This window comes from Candoia aspera, chromosome 14 (genome assembly GCF_035149785.1).
Source record: "Candoia aspera isolate rCanAsp1 chromosome 14, rCanAsp1.hap2, whole genome shotgun sequence".
Taxonomy (NCBI): domain Eukaryota; kingdom Metazoa; phylum Chordata; class Lepidosauria; order Squamata; family Boidae; genus Candoia; species Candoia aspera.
In genome coordinates, this window is record NC_086166.1 from 19088963 (window position 1) to 19108171 (window position 19209).

Here is a 19209-nt window from a genome sequence, read left to right on the forward strand (position 1 = left end):
CCCCCGCGATGGCTCCCCCAGCCTGCCCGGCGCGCCTCTGCCCGGCCTGCTGCGCTTCCTCCAAAGCCGGCAGAGCAGGAACCCGCCCGAAGCTCCGGAGGGGCTTGAACAGGAGCCCCCCCCTCGAGAAGCGCCTCTGCCGGAGACCCCGCCCGCGCGCAGCAGAAGAGAGGCGCCCGCCCAAAGCGCCGCCCCCCCCCGGCAGCCAACCGCACAAGGACCCGCCCCCGCAGCGCGCCGGGAGGGTCTGGTGGGCGGGGCGGCGCGAGCCGCCCAAACCCGCGGCCCCTTTAAGGGGCCGAACAGCGGCCGGTCACGTGGCTCCCTCTCGGGGCGGGTGAGGAGGGGAGAAAGCGGAAGAGCTTTTGTCATAATGCGCTGGGTCACGTGAGACCGCAGGAGGCGCGCTGTGACGCCTGCGCAGTCCAGCAGCTGGCTCGCCCTTCGGCGTGCGTTGTGCAGCCAGGGAGGCGGCTGTTCCCCTCGCGTCCTGCCTCCCTCCGCGGCCCTGCAGCTGCCGGCCGGGAGACCCCGGAGCGGAGGAGGAGCCGCCGCCGCCGGAGCAGCAGCGAAGGAGCGCCAGCGCCGCCGCCGCCGCGAGGAGGCCGCCGAGGCCGCGATCCGGGGGGAGGAGGAGGAGGAGGAGGAGGAGGAGGGGAGTGCGGCAGCGAGGCGAGCCGCTACCGCCGCCACCGGGAAGAAAGCGAGGCCCGCCGAGAGCGAAGGAGGAAGGACCCGCCGCCGCCGCCATGTTGGAGGCCTAGCCGGCCCGGCGCCTCGCCTGACAGGACCCGCCGCGAGGGCCATGGCCGGGCGAGGCGGCCTCTGAGGAGAGGAGAGCAGAGGAGGCCCGCCGCCCGCCCGCCCGCCGCCCGCCAGCCATGTCCTGCGTGCACTACAAGTTCTCGTCGAAGCTCAACTATGACACGGTCACCTTCGACGGCCTGCACATCTCGCTCTGCGACCTCAAGCGCCAGATCATGGGCCGCGAGAAGCTCAAGGCGGCCGACTGCGACCTCCAGATCACCAACGCCCAGACCAAAGAAGGTAGGCCGGCGGGGCGTGGCGGGGGCGGCGGGCACGTGGCGCGGCCTGGCCCCGGGGCGCCTCCCCAACGGCCGGCCCGGCGCCGCTCCGCGGGGCCTTTGTCCGGCGGCCGGTCGGGCCGCGAGTTCGGCGAGGCCCCGGCGGGGATGGGAGGCGGCCCCTTCCGAAGGCGCCCGCGCCTGGGGCGCTCGACGTCCTCGCCTGCTGCGTCGGCCGCTCCCGCTGATCACGTGCCAGGACTTTGTCCGAACGGGGTGGACAATGTCACGCTCGCTTTATTCTGTGTCGGTATGGCCGCCCACCTCCAAGACAGTACGTGACTCTGGGCAGCTAACGATACTGACCGTGATTTAAAAAAAGCCATGAAATCTGTAGTAGATGGGGAAAGACTTCTAAAAGTCAGGAACCTCGCCCCAGACTTTCTGTAGAGCGTTTGACGTTTGCCAGGAATAGTTCGCTCCAGTAGCTTTCTTGAGTAGAATTTTCCTGATATGTAAGGATTCAAAATGGTGTCATTATTCTGGGATGGACTGTGGAGTCCTGGGTGATCTGTGAGCTTGGTTATTGGCTTGCAGACGTTTCATTACCCAACTAGGGGACATCATCCGTACTAATAAGTATTTAGAGAGAGAGCCCGAGCTCATTTGGTCTAGAGGTTAACGAACCGGGCTAGAAAACAGGAGCCTGGGAGTTCTAGTCCCGCCTTAAGCAGCAAGCCGGCTGGGTGACTCTGGTCCAAGCCCCCTCCCTCAGCCCAACCCACCTCACAGGGTCGTTGTTGTGGGGGAAATAGGAGGAAGAGGAGGGAGTATTTGGTATGTTTGCTGCCTTATTTATAAAAATAAGGCAGGATAGAAAATAAATAGATAAAATAATGTGTGTGGGGTTTGCTGCTGTTTATATACTGTAGCTTTCCCTGCCAGTGGGAGCATAGTATTGCTTTCTGCATAAAAATGCTCTTATAATTATTGTAACAATTACAGTAATATTGTAAAAACAATACCCTAATCCAGGAACTAGCAGGGAGAAAACCACGCCCCCACCAAAACTGGCAGGGCAAGCTGCTGTATATAAACAGGGAGCAAGCCTCACATATATTAGCTCTGATGGTGTTACCTAGTCCGGTAATGAAACATTTGCAAACAGCCAAGTTCAGAGAGCACCAAGGACTCCACATATGCAAATATCGCCACAAAGATGCAGAGCAGGCTTGGTTGCAAGAATAGAACAACTGTAATCGTTAACTGTAAATTAACATGGATTAGTAGTCAGATTTAAACCATTGTTTAAGAAATATGTTTCAGCTTCCTGATTTGAAGTGTTTTGATTTAACTAATTCAGACTGATGGTGCCAGGTCTTAATTTAGAGTATAGAGATTAATACTAAGCACCTACCCTGAGCATAATCATTTTATGACAAAGGTTAATTTGTCATAATTTAAATCAATGCAATTTGAATTGCTTTGATTCAAATGTAATTTGAATGTAATTATTTAAGTCACTTGTCAGGAAGATTTTTAACAAATGTTTTCTAATAAAAGTATTGTTTAAAATAATTGTAATGCGTATAATCAGAACTTGGAAATAGATTCAAGTTTTAGTAACAAAAGGTAGGTACACACTGTATATTATCTGAATTGTATACTCTGTTTTTGAAAATCATTAAGTGAATTGGCTTCTGTTTAATAAATCATGAATAGCCACTAAGGGATTCTTTGCCATGCTTCGCTAGTTCATCATCAAATCATCAGAGGGCCCCCTCAGAACCAGAAGTGCCAGGGGAGGGGTACAGAAACATGTGCTGCTTACATGTTGTTTCTGTTCTTCTCACCTCTGCTTTAAATCCAGATTTCTGCTCTTCTGCCAGATCCATTCCATCCCCATCCCCCAAATACAGTTAAATTATCTTTGCCCATTGGAAGAGGTGAGCTTTGACTATGTAATGCATTTGCAAGGATGGTCTGGTCTGTTAATTCTCATTGTCATAAAGAGTGGTCAGCAAACTTACAGAATATAATTAGGACATGATGAAATCTTTGACTTCAGTTAATTTGTTTTTCCAGAATACTGTAAGGATTTTAAACATTCAGCTTAAATTTTAAAAATTGGGTTTAATTCATCCTATGTTGTAATTAGATATGCTTTGTGAAAGGTTTCAGTAGTTCTAATTCATTGGTATTGGCTCAAATAGATCATGGTAGAAATACAACTGGTGTGTGTGCAAAGGTATAATTAAAAGAGATGGAATAGTTATGTATGGCAGGTTGATGAAGTTATTTTAGTTCTAGTGTGAGCAGGTTTTTGGTGATAAATACATTTTTTTTCATTACATTGAGGGCTGTGATGGATGAGGCCATGATTTGGGGGGGAGTGTATCTGGGGACCAGTTTTTAATGCTATTCTAATACTAAATCATTGTTACATTTCTCTATTTTGATTTCTTGGCATTCTGTGATTTGGGAGCTGGGTCCATATCTCTTGCCTGTTGCCCATCACTCCCTAGATTACTGTGATGCACTGTCTATATATACAGTTACTTTCCTGGGGCAAAATTGGCAAAGCATCTACAGAACCATTTAGGCTAAAGCTACTTGGCAGTGCATCATGCTGACAACACCAGATCTGCTTTTTAGTAGATTTGTTTAGGATTGCCCTAATGAACTAGGCAACCCAGACTTTCATGCCCTCCTAGCTACAAGAATATACTGTGCCAATGAAGTCACCAGTAGTCTAATTCAGCTCAAATATGACTACCTAATTTTTATAAAACATCAGGCCATGATTGCATAGATACTATTTTAAAACAATATCTTATGAAATTTTTATTTGGAATTACTGGATGCATGAATACTTTAAATAAAATCTTACATTTGGTAACCCATTCAGTAGACAATGTATAGATGTTAACATTTACTATACGTTCTGCTCCTAATGTAAATTTCAGATTTTGAATAACCTTGAGGTACTGAAATTTTTATTGGTGTGCATAAAATAAGATTGGCTAATATTATGAAAAATAGTTAAGTTGTCCACTACATGCTGCTTAATAGAGGGTGTTAATTACCCTGCCTGATTATGCCAAGAATCCCTGTGCTTCGGTGGCTCATTAGGAGAAATTCTACATTTCAAACAGGAACTCCTGCAAATGTGTGTTTGTGTTTTTCCTCCTTCTCTTAGAATATACTGATGATAATGCCCTGATTCCCAAGAACTCATCTGTTATTGTCAGAAGAATCCCTATTGGAGGAGTAAAATGTACAAGCAAAACATATGTCATGTAAGTGTCTATCTTGATTTTTTTAAGAAGTAAGCTTGGGTTCTTACTTGATATTTCTTTTACAAGTTCTCTTGGTAATTAGAAAAGATACTTTCTAATATGGGTATGTTTGTCCCCCCAAAATTTTTTAATTGTGAATATTTTTGTGAAATTCCATTCTCAAAACCTTTGAAATAACACATTTTGCTTACCCCTACCTTGTAGATACTCATTAAAATAAAATGGGATTTGGACTACTATTCAAACTTGGTGACTGCCAGGAAAGATATTGATTTGTGTTGTCGCATGATCACTACATCTTAATGTTGCATATCTTCCAGATAGGATAGAATTGCTTTATATTTTGACTGTTTTTAGTGGCCATAGTTCAAACTATTAAAAGACTTTTGTCTAATATTTAACATATATCTGCTAATTGTAAATTGTTGCCTATTTTAGGCTCTGTGGAATAGTCATTCAAGAAACATTATGATCAAATATTACCATGTTTAAATATAAAAAGGTAGAATATGCAGGAAAGGCCCTTGGGCCTGATTATCTAGAATAGGAAAAGCTCTTCAGCTGACCGGGAAGTCTTGGCATTTGAACTCCTTTGTCCTGAACTATTGAAATGAAGGTATGTTGACAAGAGCAGTGGAGCTCAGCTAGGACATGATTCAGGTGAATTTTGCCTTGGAGGATTATTCTTTGCCCTCTACACTTACTTTAAAACGGTACTGCTCTGGGATCCTACGTATATAGTGTAGTAGTAAGTTCACAATAACATCTTAGCCAGTAGTATAATATGTGAATAGCACATCTAAGTAAGCAGTGGCGCAAGATTTGGTAATTCAGTATCTTGTTACTGAGATGTAGAGATACTACGTTAATATTTGACAGATTATTAATGGTGAATATTGCCTTGTTCCTTTAACTAAGGAAGAATACAAATGATTCATATTTGTGCTGTCTTTAGCTTTGAAGGTGTAAACGTGTGGGGTAAGGCTTTAAATATACCCTAGAACATGATCTTTGTTGCCCAGATGATCTTTGCTGCCCAGAGTAGAACCAGGCTCATGCTCCCCCAGTTGTGCATACCTATGTGCTTTGCTTTGTTTTGTCCTCTAAGAGTACAGCTCGTCTTCAGTGAGATATGCGCCCCTCCAGCAGGCTGCAAGTTCTATAATACGCCTTGAACATCAAGCCCTTCAGTAAAATTAAGGATCGGAAATTCAGAGGGATTTTGATTTTTGAATTTTAAAGTTATTTTATCTTGCTACTTCTTATTACAAAAATTAGGAAAAGTATCTGTCCAAAAGGTTTTGAATCCTGGGGCCTGCATATTTGGCCTGGTGCAGAACATAAAGGGGAAATATGAGTTTCTGCTTAAGTCACGGGAACTGTGACTCTTTATGGCAGTCTGCCTTACCTCACCTTCTCTTTTATGGCAACAGGGGAGAGGCAGCTTTTGCTTCCAACTTTATATTACATTCATCTTTTATAGCCATCCAGATTCAAAGCGGCTTTTCTTTACTCTGCCAAATCATCATTCTGAATATTGCCTTGTTCTCATTAATTTAGGTGTAAAATATAGTTTCCTGAATTTAGATGTCATGAGGATCTGTTAAAATCAGGAGGGAGGTCTAGTCTCTTCATGGCTCTGAAAGAAGAGGAGTGGTGCGCCCATATGAATCATTTACATGGCAAGCCACAGTGGTTTCCCATTACATTGGAACTTGGGTATTATGTTGTATGTCATCTAAGACGTCTTTTTAAAGAGACGAGTCACAGATGCAGCACAAACTTCCACATTGGTGAGGCAGATATTTTTTTAAACCTTGTATCTTGTTATAGGAACTATCAGGGTAATTAGGTTAGGCTGATAATACTGTATGCATATGAAATGTATGTAGAAATGCAGATTGATGGCACTGAAAGTACATGTTATTTATAAAAATAATAATGGCGGGATAGAAAATAAATAAACAAATAATGAACATCTTCTGGACTACAAAGAGTAGTTGTTTACTTTCAAAACCCATTATCTAATTATCCCCTCTTTCAGTTGTACTCTTTTTATTATTTGCAAATATCACACATGTCCCAAATTACATTGTGGGATTGGGTAATCCATCAGCATTGTAGAGAAGGTAACTTTCTAAATGTACAATATTCAAGACTTATTTAAAGCCTTTTTTAAATAAGACCTTTCTTCTTTATCACAGAACTCATAAGTTACACAGAATCGTAGACACTCCTCTCAGGTGATGTTTTTTGACCACTACTACCACTTTTAGTCAACATATCCTATCCTGCTTTGGTCTGTCTAGTCGAATTGACTGCCTTGTTCATGGTGTGGGGATTTGGCCTTTTTCCATAAACTTTGCATGTCAGTCTTAGAAAGCAGGTACTTCTAGAAGCTTAATGTTAAGGTTCCTTTAGGATCAGAGCCTTTGTCAAGTAAGTGTTTGAGGACTGTTTTTTCTCTGCATACAGTTTTAATATACACTATCGGTTTCTGGTGGTGAATTTCTGTTTTGTGAAATATCCTTTGCTGTTTCTGACAGTATGTTTTCCCTTTTTTAGAAGTCGAACTGATCCAGTGAGTGGACCTTCAAAAGCAGTATGTAAAAACACAATCTCACACTTTTTTCTTCTACACAATCTGCTTAATTTACAATATTGTAGCAATAAAGTATTTTTCTAAATATTTATTTCCCGCAGAGAACCATTGATACTGTAACTTACATTGTATTTTGATTCAGTATAGTAAACTGAGCAATGCAGATCATTTTAATGTGATCGTAAACACTTGTGCAAAGTGACACTCTGTATTGCATATTGGAATGCTAGATTATTTCCTGTATGACTTTGTGTTGTACAGATAATGTATGATCACTTACGGATCATGTAAGTTAAGGTTTGCACTGCTGAACGTAATTATTTTGTTCTACATTTTGTGTGTCTCTAGTTGGTAGCTGTTTGTTTGTATAGGTTGTTGTGTGCTTTTTGTTTCCTTGAAATAAAAATATTTGGAGTGTATCTTTTTTTGCCACTATCACATTGTATCAGCTTTTGTTCTTAATATTTCCATTAATGGTTTTTGAAGGTATTTTCAAAAACTGCATTATATTAAACTTACTTCTTTCCTCCTCAGATTCAATCATTTATTGAAAGGTGAAGGACCATTTGTGCAATTAAATTTATACTGAAAAACACACCTGTTCACATGATTTGCGTGAGCGGACAACTTAGAATGTGAACTGCTGTCCTAAGATCATGTGCTTCCTACCAATTATCTCTGAGCAAGATATAATTAATCTTATTCATCGTACAAAATAAGTATTTTAGTACAGTGACACGCCTCTTGGGCCTCTCCAAAGACCTACACAGTTAAGAAAGTTTGCCCTCGTTGGCTCCTCAGGTCACCACAAATTCTTAAATTTTATTTTGCCATTTGATAGCTATTCAGTTGCTGCCTTTGGTAAGCCCTTGTTTAGATATGTTACTGATCAGTGGCATTTTTTCCTATTTCAGTTCAATAAACACATCTGATCTCTATTCCTCTTAAAGTTTGCTTTACTTAGAGTTTAAAGTTACAAGTTGGCATGTAATTAAGTACAGTTAGGGTTCACTTTATCAGAATGAGAATGGAGCAATGTTAGAAAATAACATCATATTTTCTAATGCTAGAAAATAAAAGCAGTCTTGGTGACTGGTTAGAATATTTACGAAATTGTGGTTATTTAAAAATATTTAGCGTTTCTGTGGTAAATAAAAACATAGGTATCATTTGAGTATTAGTTATACAATACATGTCTGAAAACCATTTCTGTTTACAAGTGGCCCAAAACTAACTAATACAGCAGATTTGTGTAAGATATTCTCATTCCTATTTTATAATCAGTCCTTTTTGCTAGCATGTATAAAAAGTTATGTTCACAAATAAAGTTCAACTTTCCTTTAGAATTGTGTGTTCCCTGGCATGTCTATTACACACCTCGTAGCTCTGCTTAAAAGTACATGGTTTTAAGCAGGCTTGCAAACAGCTCTAGAAAATCCACTAATTCAGAGGCTGCCTACAGACATTTCTGTTACCTGCGTGACCGGAGGGAGCAGGTTCCACCTGGAGGCGGTCGGGCTTTGCAGTGCAGCTGTTTCAAGCCTACTTTGAAGCTAGGGTACACGGAGGCGATGTCCACCGACTCAGTAAAAAACCCCTGGCTGCTGTGCTGACACACCAAAATGCTACGTCGATGGAATCTAGGAAAGGGGACAGCAGGGGCAGGGGCGTGTGTCTTTTGTCGTTCGGTGCGAAGTCGCTTGTCACCTGGTGGGTTTGCAGAGGAGACTTCAGCATCTCCGTGCGCTCCGCCATTCTTGGCCAGAGCTTAGATTTAGGCTGATGCGGGGAGGGGTGTGTGTGCGGGTGTTAGATTTTGAGCTGTTGGGGAATAAGAGAATCCCTAACTGTGCTTGTATGTGATGTCCTGCTGTGCTTGATGACGGAGCAACGTGTGGTCCTTTCAGTCAGCCTCAAATCCTGGTCACTATAAGGGTCCCATGTAGTTCTTGGCAAGGATAGAATGGCTTGCCACTTTCTGAGGGTGTTTTGCTTTGTTTTTAAACTTCTCGCTGTAGCCTGTTGCACTAGAATTCACCATCCAAGTACTGAATAGCTCTGAACCCTTTTATCTCTCTCTTTAATCAGCTAGATTGGCTAGGCGCTCCCACCTGTTGTGGCCTTATTCACGTTCTTTGCCAGGATCCCCCTGATCCTTTTGTGATGAGTAAATGCCCTTTGTTTCCTAGGGAGGCAGAATATCTAGGCACGAAAGCCAGCTGGGTGCCCTTGGGCCAGTCCCTCCCTCTCAGCCCAGCCCACCTCGCAGGGTTGGGCGGAGAGTGCTGTGGTGGGGAAAAGAGGAGGAGGAGGAGGAAGGAGTATGAGGTATGCTCACCGCCTTGAGTTATTTATAAAAATAATGAAGGCGGGATAGAAAATAAATAAAAAATCTGGCATACATATCTCTTCCTGTCCTCCAGAAATGGCACAAACTCAGTGTTAACAGTGTGTAAACATCACATGTCTCACGTGCCCTGCTTCTGCGGGGAAGTGAAAGAGCACCACAATGGCTGCTCATCTAGGAATCCCTTGTTTTGCGGTGCCTGTTGCTATTTTCCTCCCGTATGGTATCTTTTGCCTGACATCCTCAAATCCAACTATTGTCATCTTTTTGTATAGCATTAAATTTCAAAACCTTCCTTGAAATTAAAGATAGTTTAGTAATTAAAATGAGAGTCTTAGCCATTTTGAAGATCCATTTTGAGTCATTTAGTTGTATGTGTGGTCTTGGCCAGTGTTTGACCCCTAGTGTGTTTTGATTCTCTTTCCTTGCTTTCTTTCCTCAGTCTGTTCCCTTAACAGTTTCCAAAATGGTCACTGAATCTTAAGAGGTTTTTAGACATCATATATAGGGCTACTGTACATACAGCCTTCTTCAGGTACTACATACATACTTGTATGACTTTACTAAAAATGTGTGTCATTCACATAGTTGAACTAATGGTGAGAAAAATAAAAATACATAGCCATCCAGCCAGCTAGGAATTTGGTGGTTGTGCCTAGGAATTTCTTATAGTAGAGTTGTTAAGATTGGCAGCAGATTCTTTGATTCTTTAGTGCTCACTTAAAGTATGCTCTGACATTAGGTGAAAAACTTGAATCAGGAATTGGTGACTGCAGGGACAGATTTTCCTATCTGCAATGAAACTCAAATAGGCTCAAATTTGGATGAATGACATCTTAGTTGAAATTAAAATGTCTAAAGGGTAAGAGACCAGCATTAAAGGAGGCAGAGGACTACCAGCTACTAGCAGACACAGATTCACATATTTCTGTTACTCTAATGGCCAAAAGATAGTACTGATTTATTTTATAAGAGATGCAATTTTGTCTGTACTAACCTGTTTCAAAGAGAGCTAGATAGTATCATTTGCTATATTCAGTCATTTGTTTTCTGTGGTGGCCCGACCATCTGTTTTTGTTCAGTTTATCTATTTTACATTCTTGTCTTATAAAAAGTGTTTTGGCATCCCACAGGTTATTTCAAACTCCATTTTCAAATAAAGATTTTAAGCACTATTTAAAAAGCAAACTTTTTATCAAGCTGCTTTGTGGCTATTTGTATAGCCCAGTAAAATGCTTCAAAATGAATGGGGAACATAAAACATACATTTTTAGTGAGCACAAATATCTGCAGATGGAATTCATCTGACAAATTTATATATTGAACATGTAGTCCATAAACACATTATTTCTTCATGATCCGTGCAGTCACCTCCTGGATTTCCTCTCTGTGATGAAATAATGAGGAGTGTATGTTCAATATTGTGTAAATGAGACAGTAACTTTAATAGAAAAACAAATGGGATTGATGGGATACATCTGAAGGAGTGGGTCGCAGCACCTTACCATGTACCTGGGTAGTTCTCAGCAGATTTCTGTGTAGAGCCAGGGGTAGGTGCACATGCTGCTGCTACACTGCTGTTCCACCTATAGTATTGGCTTTTGGGGCTGGATCTGAATGGCAGCTGTTAATTTGCATACACAAAAGCAGAGGGTTGCCCTTGGGCGACTTCAGACCTGGTCACTTCGGCATACACAGCAGGCTCTTCCCCTGTAAGAACCCCCCCCCCCGGTTCATTCTGGGGACACATTCTCAGTCCCACTGGAGATCGGCCTTAAGCTTCCACTACTGTAAATAGTAAACTGAAGCTAGAAGGAGAATATGTAATTCAGTTATACACTAATATAGGAAATTGAATGTTTCATAACCAAAACATAATCCATTTTTCTTCATTGACCTTGTTGCAAGACACCTGAAGAATGTTTGCCTGTGCAAAATGCCATATTGATTACTTTTGACAGGTATTAGCATTGTAATGTAATTTCAATTATTTTTTGTGAGATCGTCTTTCCAAACTGTGGCCTTATTGGCATGATGACTCCCACAGCCCAGTCCTGGTACACCTCACTCAGAGCAGCGGTGTGTGTTTCTCCAAAGTAAAGAGCTGGAGTCCTCGTAGTTAGGCCCTGTCTGTACACACGAGAGGTGCTTGTCCCTCAGTGATAGTTGGCATTGGATCATGCATGCCTATTTATGGGTCATAACATGGTAGTTGTCGTCATGGACGTAATTGCTTTAAGAGTGGGTTAATTTTATGACTAGAATTCTGAAATTTACCACATAATTGCACTTTGTCTGATTTAGTTCTATGACTGACTCTGTATGCTAAATAGAGGTTTCATTAGGTTTAAGTTAGGACTGGAAAATATGTCTATGTCCTGGTTTTCTAGAACTGAAAAAAAAAAAGCCTTGTAACTCCTAGTTTATATACCAAGTTTAGGAGTGTGTTCCTGAAAAAAAAATCATGAAATATCTATGTATTTCTTAAATTATTCATTCAAATGCATAAATATTTATTTTGCACGCTTAAGTTCAGCATCTTATATTCAGTACTTCCTCTCACAGAACATCTAAGGGTCCCTCATTGTTATCAGCATCGTAATGATTTTTCTTTTAAGTGCAGCATCTGTCATCTTCTAAAGCTTAGAATCACCCAAATTTTTAACACATCTAAAAGAAAACAGCTGTAAATAATGGTCTTTCCCACAACTTGTTTGAACATTTTTTACATCTACTTTTACCACAGCATACATTTACATAAAAATTGAAGGTTTTTAACCTTAACCTACTTAAATATTTAAATGTAGCATTTTTTGACTTCGGAAAATGTAATCTTGTTTATATTGGTTATAAAACAAAGCCAAAGTTGAAACTATTAAGTGAATTGGGTATCCTAGCTTATTTTCTACAGAACTGAATATTACGTGTTTGACTGCACAAGCCATAGAAGCAAATGATACATTTCAACCAAAGTTTTCTTTGAAAATTCCTCTCTGTAGAACATAGTCCCAGGCTAAATCTTAATACCACAGCTGAGGCTAAATATGTTGGCTACATTTTGACTGTGGAACTTGAATGTGTGTTTAATTTTTTATGAACAGATTGATGACTCTTCTGCATCTATTTCTCTGGCCCAGCTTACAAAGGTATATACATATATATTTGTCAAATATAACAAAATAAATTGTTGCTTGCTTGGTATTTTGAATGTTTTATGCTGTGATATTTATACAGTTAATTTCTGTCATAGATGCAAAACATTTTTAGTAAAAACAACTGGGTCTAAACATTGGAATTGTGTGTATTTATTAATAACTATCCTGTAAAGAGTAGTTCCCAGTATGGGAAGATAGAAGGGGAGTACCTTATCAGCCTCAACATAATGTTGCAGTTTTATTCATCTTCAAGACACAAAGAAGAAGCACTTCTGAAGCTGTTTTATCATTTCTTTGATATGTTACGTTAATTTTGCATTGGAAAAATAGCACAATTTTAAAGAAGAATTTTAATACTATTTATGGACTTCTAGGATTTCTCTGTGCAACAGTCAACAGAGAAGTATTTCCCTATCACATGGACACTTTACATGATTATTTTGGGAATCTTCACTCAAAGCCAGTGATAGAGCAATAATTTGCATCAAATAATTTGATCAGTTGTACCCTTGTAGTATATACAGTGGGCAATAGCTATGCAACTAATTTGTTTGAACACAGACTGTGTAAATGTATTTATAGGAATATACCAATGTGTATGTGTGGCATACTGGCAAATGTGACCTTAAACTGTTGTATCAACTTTGTTTGCAATGAAACTGCTTGCATTTCTGCTCAGTAATGTGTAATTTTGTCTGGGAAAGCACTAGTGATAACATCCAAATAAATAACTGCTCTTTAAAATTCTGAGTTAGAAGCAGTATTGCCTTATATTTCATATGTCTTTTTGTGAATAAAGGCTGGAGTTGTATTTTTTTTAAAAATAAACTACGTTTTCTAGTTTGGAAATTTTGACATGCGTTTGCGAATATTTAATTTAAATCAAGCAAGTCTGGTTTCCATTAGTGCTGTCCTTAAATTTGTCCTTGGTTTTGTAACCTTATGTCAAGTTTATTTTTCTGAGATGTGAAAAAATGTCCAAGAGCTGTACAATTTAAGTTTCAGGTAGAACTTCAGAGAGTATTTCTGTCAAATGCAGAATATTTTTATATAATATAAAGCAGTTCAAAACTGTTACTTACTTTATCCTCTTTGGTGCTCATAGTTCTTGCATAGAGGAAATGCATTTAACAGTTTTGTTTTATTCCTACTGTGTATTAAATGCCATATTTGAATTTTGGTCTATTCCTACTAATGTTCTGTGCTATTGGATATGCTCTGTAAACCTGTTTGGGTTCAAACAAATTAGCTAAGTATTTGTAAAATAGTTTTCTGTAAATGTGAACAATTTCATAGTTGTTAAATCTGCATTGTTAAGAAACGTTATGTATTTTAATCAACTGTTTAATAAAATGTTGAAACTAGCTGTTTGCTTTTGTGGATGAATGTATTAAAAAGTGTGCATGGCGGATCTGAATGTTAGGTGATTGGGTATCTGAGCAATTAATAACCAATCCCTTCAACCTTGCTTATATCTATATTAAGTGTGCAATGACCCATCTTAACAAGTTTCTAGAATTGTTAGCTTTACATCACAACTATGGCTTGCACCCTAAAGGGGCTGTCATCCTGAAAGTTGTGTGCCCAAAGCATTTTGTGTTGCATCAGATTCCAGTTGGTAAAAAGTTACTTGTTTAATCTGTGTTTACACCTTTCTGGATATGTTAGTTGCATTCCTTCATTTTACATTTCAGAAGGGAACTTACAAATAATTTCTTAACTTTTAAAAAACGGTCCAGATAGGTGTCTGAAACTTCAGTTTTCAGGATGATATTGCCTTTTTAATATTTCTAAGTGTAAAATGATAATGCTGTGCTGCAAATGGAGGCCATGAATTGCACCCTATCGTTCCCGAATAAACATCTTAAAATTCATGGCTTTTTATCTGTACATATTGCAGAAGGCACCTTTCAAAAGACTTAACTTTAGGCCACTTAAATTTATCCCAGGAAACAGGTGCGCTTACACAAGTCTTGTGTAAGTAGAAATAGCCTCATGCATAGAGTGTCCCAGCAAGGAAGATAGTTTTTTTGTTTTGTTTTGTTTTTTAAATCAGCTTAGGGCAACAGGCACATAAACATCATGTAATGGCATAAGGACTCCCTGGAACATCTTCAGGATAATCTGAGCTGTTTTTGAGACAACTTTAGTTAGCATTGTGCTGCTCTTTACAGGATTGGATGAGTGGTGTTTGTCTTTGACTGGATGGCCTTAAATGTGTTTTCTAATGTGTGTTGTCAAATGATTACCTATTGAACAGACCGCCAATCTGGCTGAAGCCAATGCTTCTGAAGAAGATAAAATTAAAGCTATGATGTCACAGTCTGGCCACGAATATGATCCAATCAAGTAAGTCTTCACCATGTCACACACCAAAACGAAGCAAAAAAGCTAACTTTGGAACAATTTACATAGTTAATTTTTTAAAGAAACAATCTGCAAAGATGCACGCTTCTTTTCTTACGCCTTTTTAGTTACATGAAGAAACCCTTGGGTCCGCCACCGCCATCATACACTTGCTTTCGTTGTGGAAAACCTGGTCATTATATAAAGATCTGCCCAACCAATGGGGTAAGACTGGTCTTGTTTTGATTGTTGAAGTAGCTTGTCTTTAGTTTCCTTATCACAGCTTAGTAATACTTTTTTGATTCATTGGGGAGGGGGGAATTCCCTCATGCTAAGCTAACTAGGCTATCTTGTGGGTGTTTCTAGTCGGGTTTAGAGGTACGGCGGATGGGATGGGTGAGCAGAGGCCACACATTAGGCTGCCTCTACTTTCTGTGTGCCTCCACTCCTGGGAGCAAAGTGATGAAGAACTGTCAACTGGAGTATTGCTGGAGGGTGCTGCTGATTGAAATTTAAGGTAGTTGATCTCCCTGTCTGTATCTGCACTCAAAAGGGCAGTCAGATTATCTGTTGTCTTCCAATGAGGACTGACTGACTGACTAAATACAATTCTGTTTCAAGCTACAAAATTTATCCATTGATCAAGTATGTGAAGATAAAGTTGACAGGAGTTGCAGGAACCATATTTTAAACAATGTTTGTGTTGTTTTTCCTTAATAGGACAAGAACTTTGAGTCTGTTCCCAGGATTAAGAAGAGTACTGGAATTCCACGAAGTTTCATGATGGAAGTGCAGGACCCTAATACTAAGGGTGCCATGCTTACCAACACAGGGAAATACGCTATTCCAACTATTGATGCGTAAGTAAAAGAGATCTTTGCAAAGCATCATCTCTCAAACCTCCCGCCTGAAAAACTGAAGCTGGCAATCTAGATAGGTAGATAGCTAACAATAAATTGGTTTGTTATGGAAATCTTACTAATACGCTGTTCAGGTTCATTGATTAATAATACTTATGAATTGCACATCCATGGTTATAGGTTCTCGAGTTCTGTATCAGAATTCACGTTTCATCTTTTCTCTCCCCTTACCTGAATTGTTTGAGACCTATCAGACTCTGCATTTGTGACAGCTAAGAGCTGCTAAAAGATAATTAATTAGAAATGAATCTCCGGGAAATAACATGGCCCCTCAAAGTGTCTTTGTTGCTGTTGCTGGAGGAGCAGAGGGTTTCAGCTTAGGAGAAACAGCAAAGCCAAGGCCGCTCAGGAATCTCGGTCCTGAGGAAAAGGATGAATTCCACCTCAGATCTTTATTTGCAATTTGATCCTTAGCACAGGCTTTGAGAGCATGTGTTTTTGCTTATTACAGAAAGTAGTAGGTACAGCAAGTAGCTGAAAAATGTTGCCAAAGTCCCTATTTTGGTTTACGCTATGGCAGTAATATTTGTTTTATTCATTTCCATTTGCCTGTTCAAAGTGTTGGAACTTAATCCATGAAAGAAGAGCTTTCTGGGCAGTGACATGACCATCACTTAATCAGTTAATAAGTTAATCACTTATTAGTGATTGATAAATGATGATAGTAATAATGTCACTGCCCAGAAAGCTCTTTCCTACTACTCCTAAATAGTTAATCTCTATTTTAAGTACTGTTGCTTTCTACTGCAGCTTTTCTGTTTGTTTGCTCTGTTTCAATAATTTTGAACTTTTTAGATAAGCTGTTTTCAGTCCACTGAATAAATTAAAAAGCTGTTGTCTCACTGCCATCTTGGCTTTGCCAAGTTCACTGAATATAAAATGATCTTTATCTAACTAAAATGCAACTTTGGAATTAATGCTTCTATTAATTTTGGCCAGTTCTGTGTTCAGGAATGTGGAAGAAAAAATTAAGACATGTCCTCAATGTTACAATATGCTTAACACTACTTTTTCTTCTACAAAGGTAACAAAAGATTTCACTGAAGTTTATTTTTTTCAGCGAGGCTTATGCTATCGGGAAGAAAGAGAAGCCCCCTTTCTTGCCAGAGGAGCCATCATCTTCCTCAGAGGAAGATGATCCTATTCCAGATGAATTGTTGTGTCTGATCTGCAAGGATATCATGACTGATGCTGTAGTGATTCCCTGTTGTGGAAACAGCTACTGTGATGAATGTGAGTTTTGTAGCCTGCTCAGTATCCAAATGCAAGGGGAAAAAGCAGTGATTCTCTGAGCGCCACGTGGATGGATCCGTGTTTGTGTAGACCAGGGTTCTGGCATGTCCTTGAGCTGGACTGGCAGGAGGCCCTTCCATGTACCTGCTGGAATACCCTCAGTTACCTCGATAACTTCACGTAGACTGTTTTCCTTACGGGTTACGCATTACTGAGCTTTTTAATTCTTTCCAATCCAACAGAATGTTAGGAATGTTAATTAAAGTTAGGGCCACTCTGTCCGGCAGCAGGATAACTCTCCAAAAACTGGATGGAAGTGGAGCAAATTTGGTTTGGAGGAATAAGCTGGTAAAAAGAAAATGGAGTTTAAAAATGGCTGAATCAGAATGGGGGCTGCTGAGGAAAAAAAAGATTGCAGAAACATTCCTGCAGGAGAGAGGATTAGACAGTGGCTCAGAATGTCGCTGAATATTCCATTCTATTTACTTTTTATTAACTAAATACAAAAAACAAAAATAATACACTTGTTCCATCCTAAGCCCCCTCCCATCCGGTGCTTCCTTGTGCACATTCATACACACTATACAAGGGTTTGCAACACGAGGGGAGAGCAATTCCTGGCCAGTGTCACCCTGGCAATTGGTGTGACTCTTACTAAAAATAATTCTGCTTTACCCTGGGCCACAGTTATTCTGGTTCTTTGTGCTCTCATATCCACCCCAGCGCTATGCCAATTTTTTACCTCTTTTGTGGCCTTTTTTGTTCCATGAGGTCTTTGTTCACGGCATCCTTGTTTCTTCCCTGCAATTTTCACATTATATCATAGATATTACTTCTCCCATTTACGTGCCAATCCTGGCGGTGATAAAGAATGGTCCACCAAGACTATTGCTTCCTCTCCTGCCTTTTTCTCAGGGTGTTCCCTTCGTGATACTTACAAGGCTGCAGTAGAACAGAAGTGATGTCCGTAGCAGGAGTTTCCTTTAATAGAGTGGAACTTGTCCTTTTCCCTCGTAGGACCACCTTCTCCAACATTTACAAATAAGTTCGCTGTTCTCCTCTCAGCAGGATGTATGGAGACTATGAACAACAGAGCAAATAACCTTTAATTCTGTGGTCACCTGTGCATTTAAGCAATCCTCCAGCCTCCTCTGTCATAGTTCTTTTAATTCATTGCCAAGGGACATATTGATGGAGATTTGGGCAGCCTGACACTGTAGAGATGGTTGAAGACTGGAATCCTGCCAACTCAATTCTACCAGGAAATGTCCCAAGACATTGCTATGTGCAAATGCAAACCATCAGTGCTCAGGTGGCCACTGGAATACCAAACCTTTGTTCTAGGCTAAACAGCTAATTTTTTTCTAAGCTGTGCAGTACATGTATTCTAGAATGAAATGCAAAGTGACAGAATGGCCCCTTCTTGACCTGGAAGATGCAATAGGCTTTTTCTCCAACCACTCCACCTAAGGTTGGGGGAAAAGCCTTAGAACGTGTTCTGTAGTGTTAGATTTCTTATTCGTCAGCTGTTTTGCTTTTCTTGTTTTGTTTTCTGCGTAGCATCATTTAGTTACCATGTCATAGAATATGTGCATTGGAAGGGATCTTTCAGGTCACCTGGAAGCCATCAGCAACTGGACGTGTCAAACCAGGCTCAGATTGAATCCCAGCAAGACAGAGTAGCCACCTATTCTGGGGTGTTCTTTTGGACACGCATCTTCTGCTGCAATATGTAGAAGTGATGGTCTAGAAAATCTTCCCCCAGCCTTTCTTAGAATCAGATGGTCATACTTTCATCACCTTATATCTGGACTACTGCAAGGCAGCCTACCTGGGGTTGCCTTGAACTCTGTGCAGAAGCTTCAGTTGGTAGCAGCCTGTGCGCTGGCGGGTAGAATCTGATTGATTGGAGTTACGCTCCTTCTTCAGCCTCCACACTGGTTTCCTGTAGGTTTCCAGGAACAATTCAAAGTGCTGGTTTGTAAAACCTTTCATGGCTTCGGCCCTGGCTGCCTTCAGGACTGCCTGCTCCGTGTAGCATTGACATGTTCTACATGTCTGAGTTGTGAAGGTTTGCAGTACTGTATGTGTGTTGGATAGATGGACAGAGCTACTCCAGCTTCCCTGCCCAGTGCGGGACTCTGCCAAACCATCCCCAGCAGATGGCCATCTCCAAGAAATTCCCCCTAATCTCCTGAATCATCTGAGTCATCCTGAATCTCCTTTCTTTAATTTCAACCCTCTGGTCTGAGTGGAAAACAGATCTGCCCTCTTGTGTGAGG

The 19209-nt window shown here is 40.7% G+C and overlaps 1 protein-coding gene across 5 annotated transcripts in view; it reads left to right on the forward strand.

Moving 5' to 3' along the window:
- The first annotated feature begins 591 nt into the window (after nucleotides 1–591).
- The window catches only part of RBBP6 (RB binding protein 6, ubiquitin ligase), a 32379-nt gene continuing 13761 nt past the window's right edge, over nucleotides 592–19209 (forward strand). Inside the window, exons 1-9 of one of the 5 annotated variants that reach the window (XM_063314778.1) lie at nucleotides 592–1047; nucleotides 4225–4324; nucleotides 6529–6567; nucleotides 6890–6926; nucleotides 12375–12419; nucleotides 14689–14777; nucleotides 14903–14999; nucleotides 15495–15634; nucleotides 16755–16927. In XM_063314778.1, coding sequence (XP_063170848.1) covers nucleotides 882–1047; nucleotides 4225–4324; nucleotides 6529–6567; nucleotides 6890–6926; nucleotides 12375–12419; nucleotides 14689–14777; nucleotides 14903–14999; nucleotides 15495–15634; nucleotides 16755–16927 — 886 coding nt within the window. In that variant the 5' untranslated portion in view covers nucleotides 592–881. The remainder of the gene's footprint in view (nucleotides 1048–4224; nucleotides 4325–6528; nucleotides 6568–6889; nucleotides 6927–12374; nucleotides 12420–14688; nucleotides 14778–14902; nucleotides 15000–15494; nucleotides 15635–16754; nucleotides 16928–19209) is intronic. The other 4 variants (XM_063314776.1, XM_063314779.1, XM_063314780.1 and 1 more) reach the window with 4 other exon arrangements.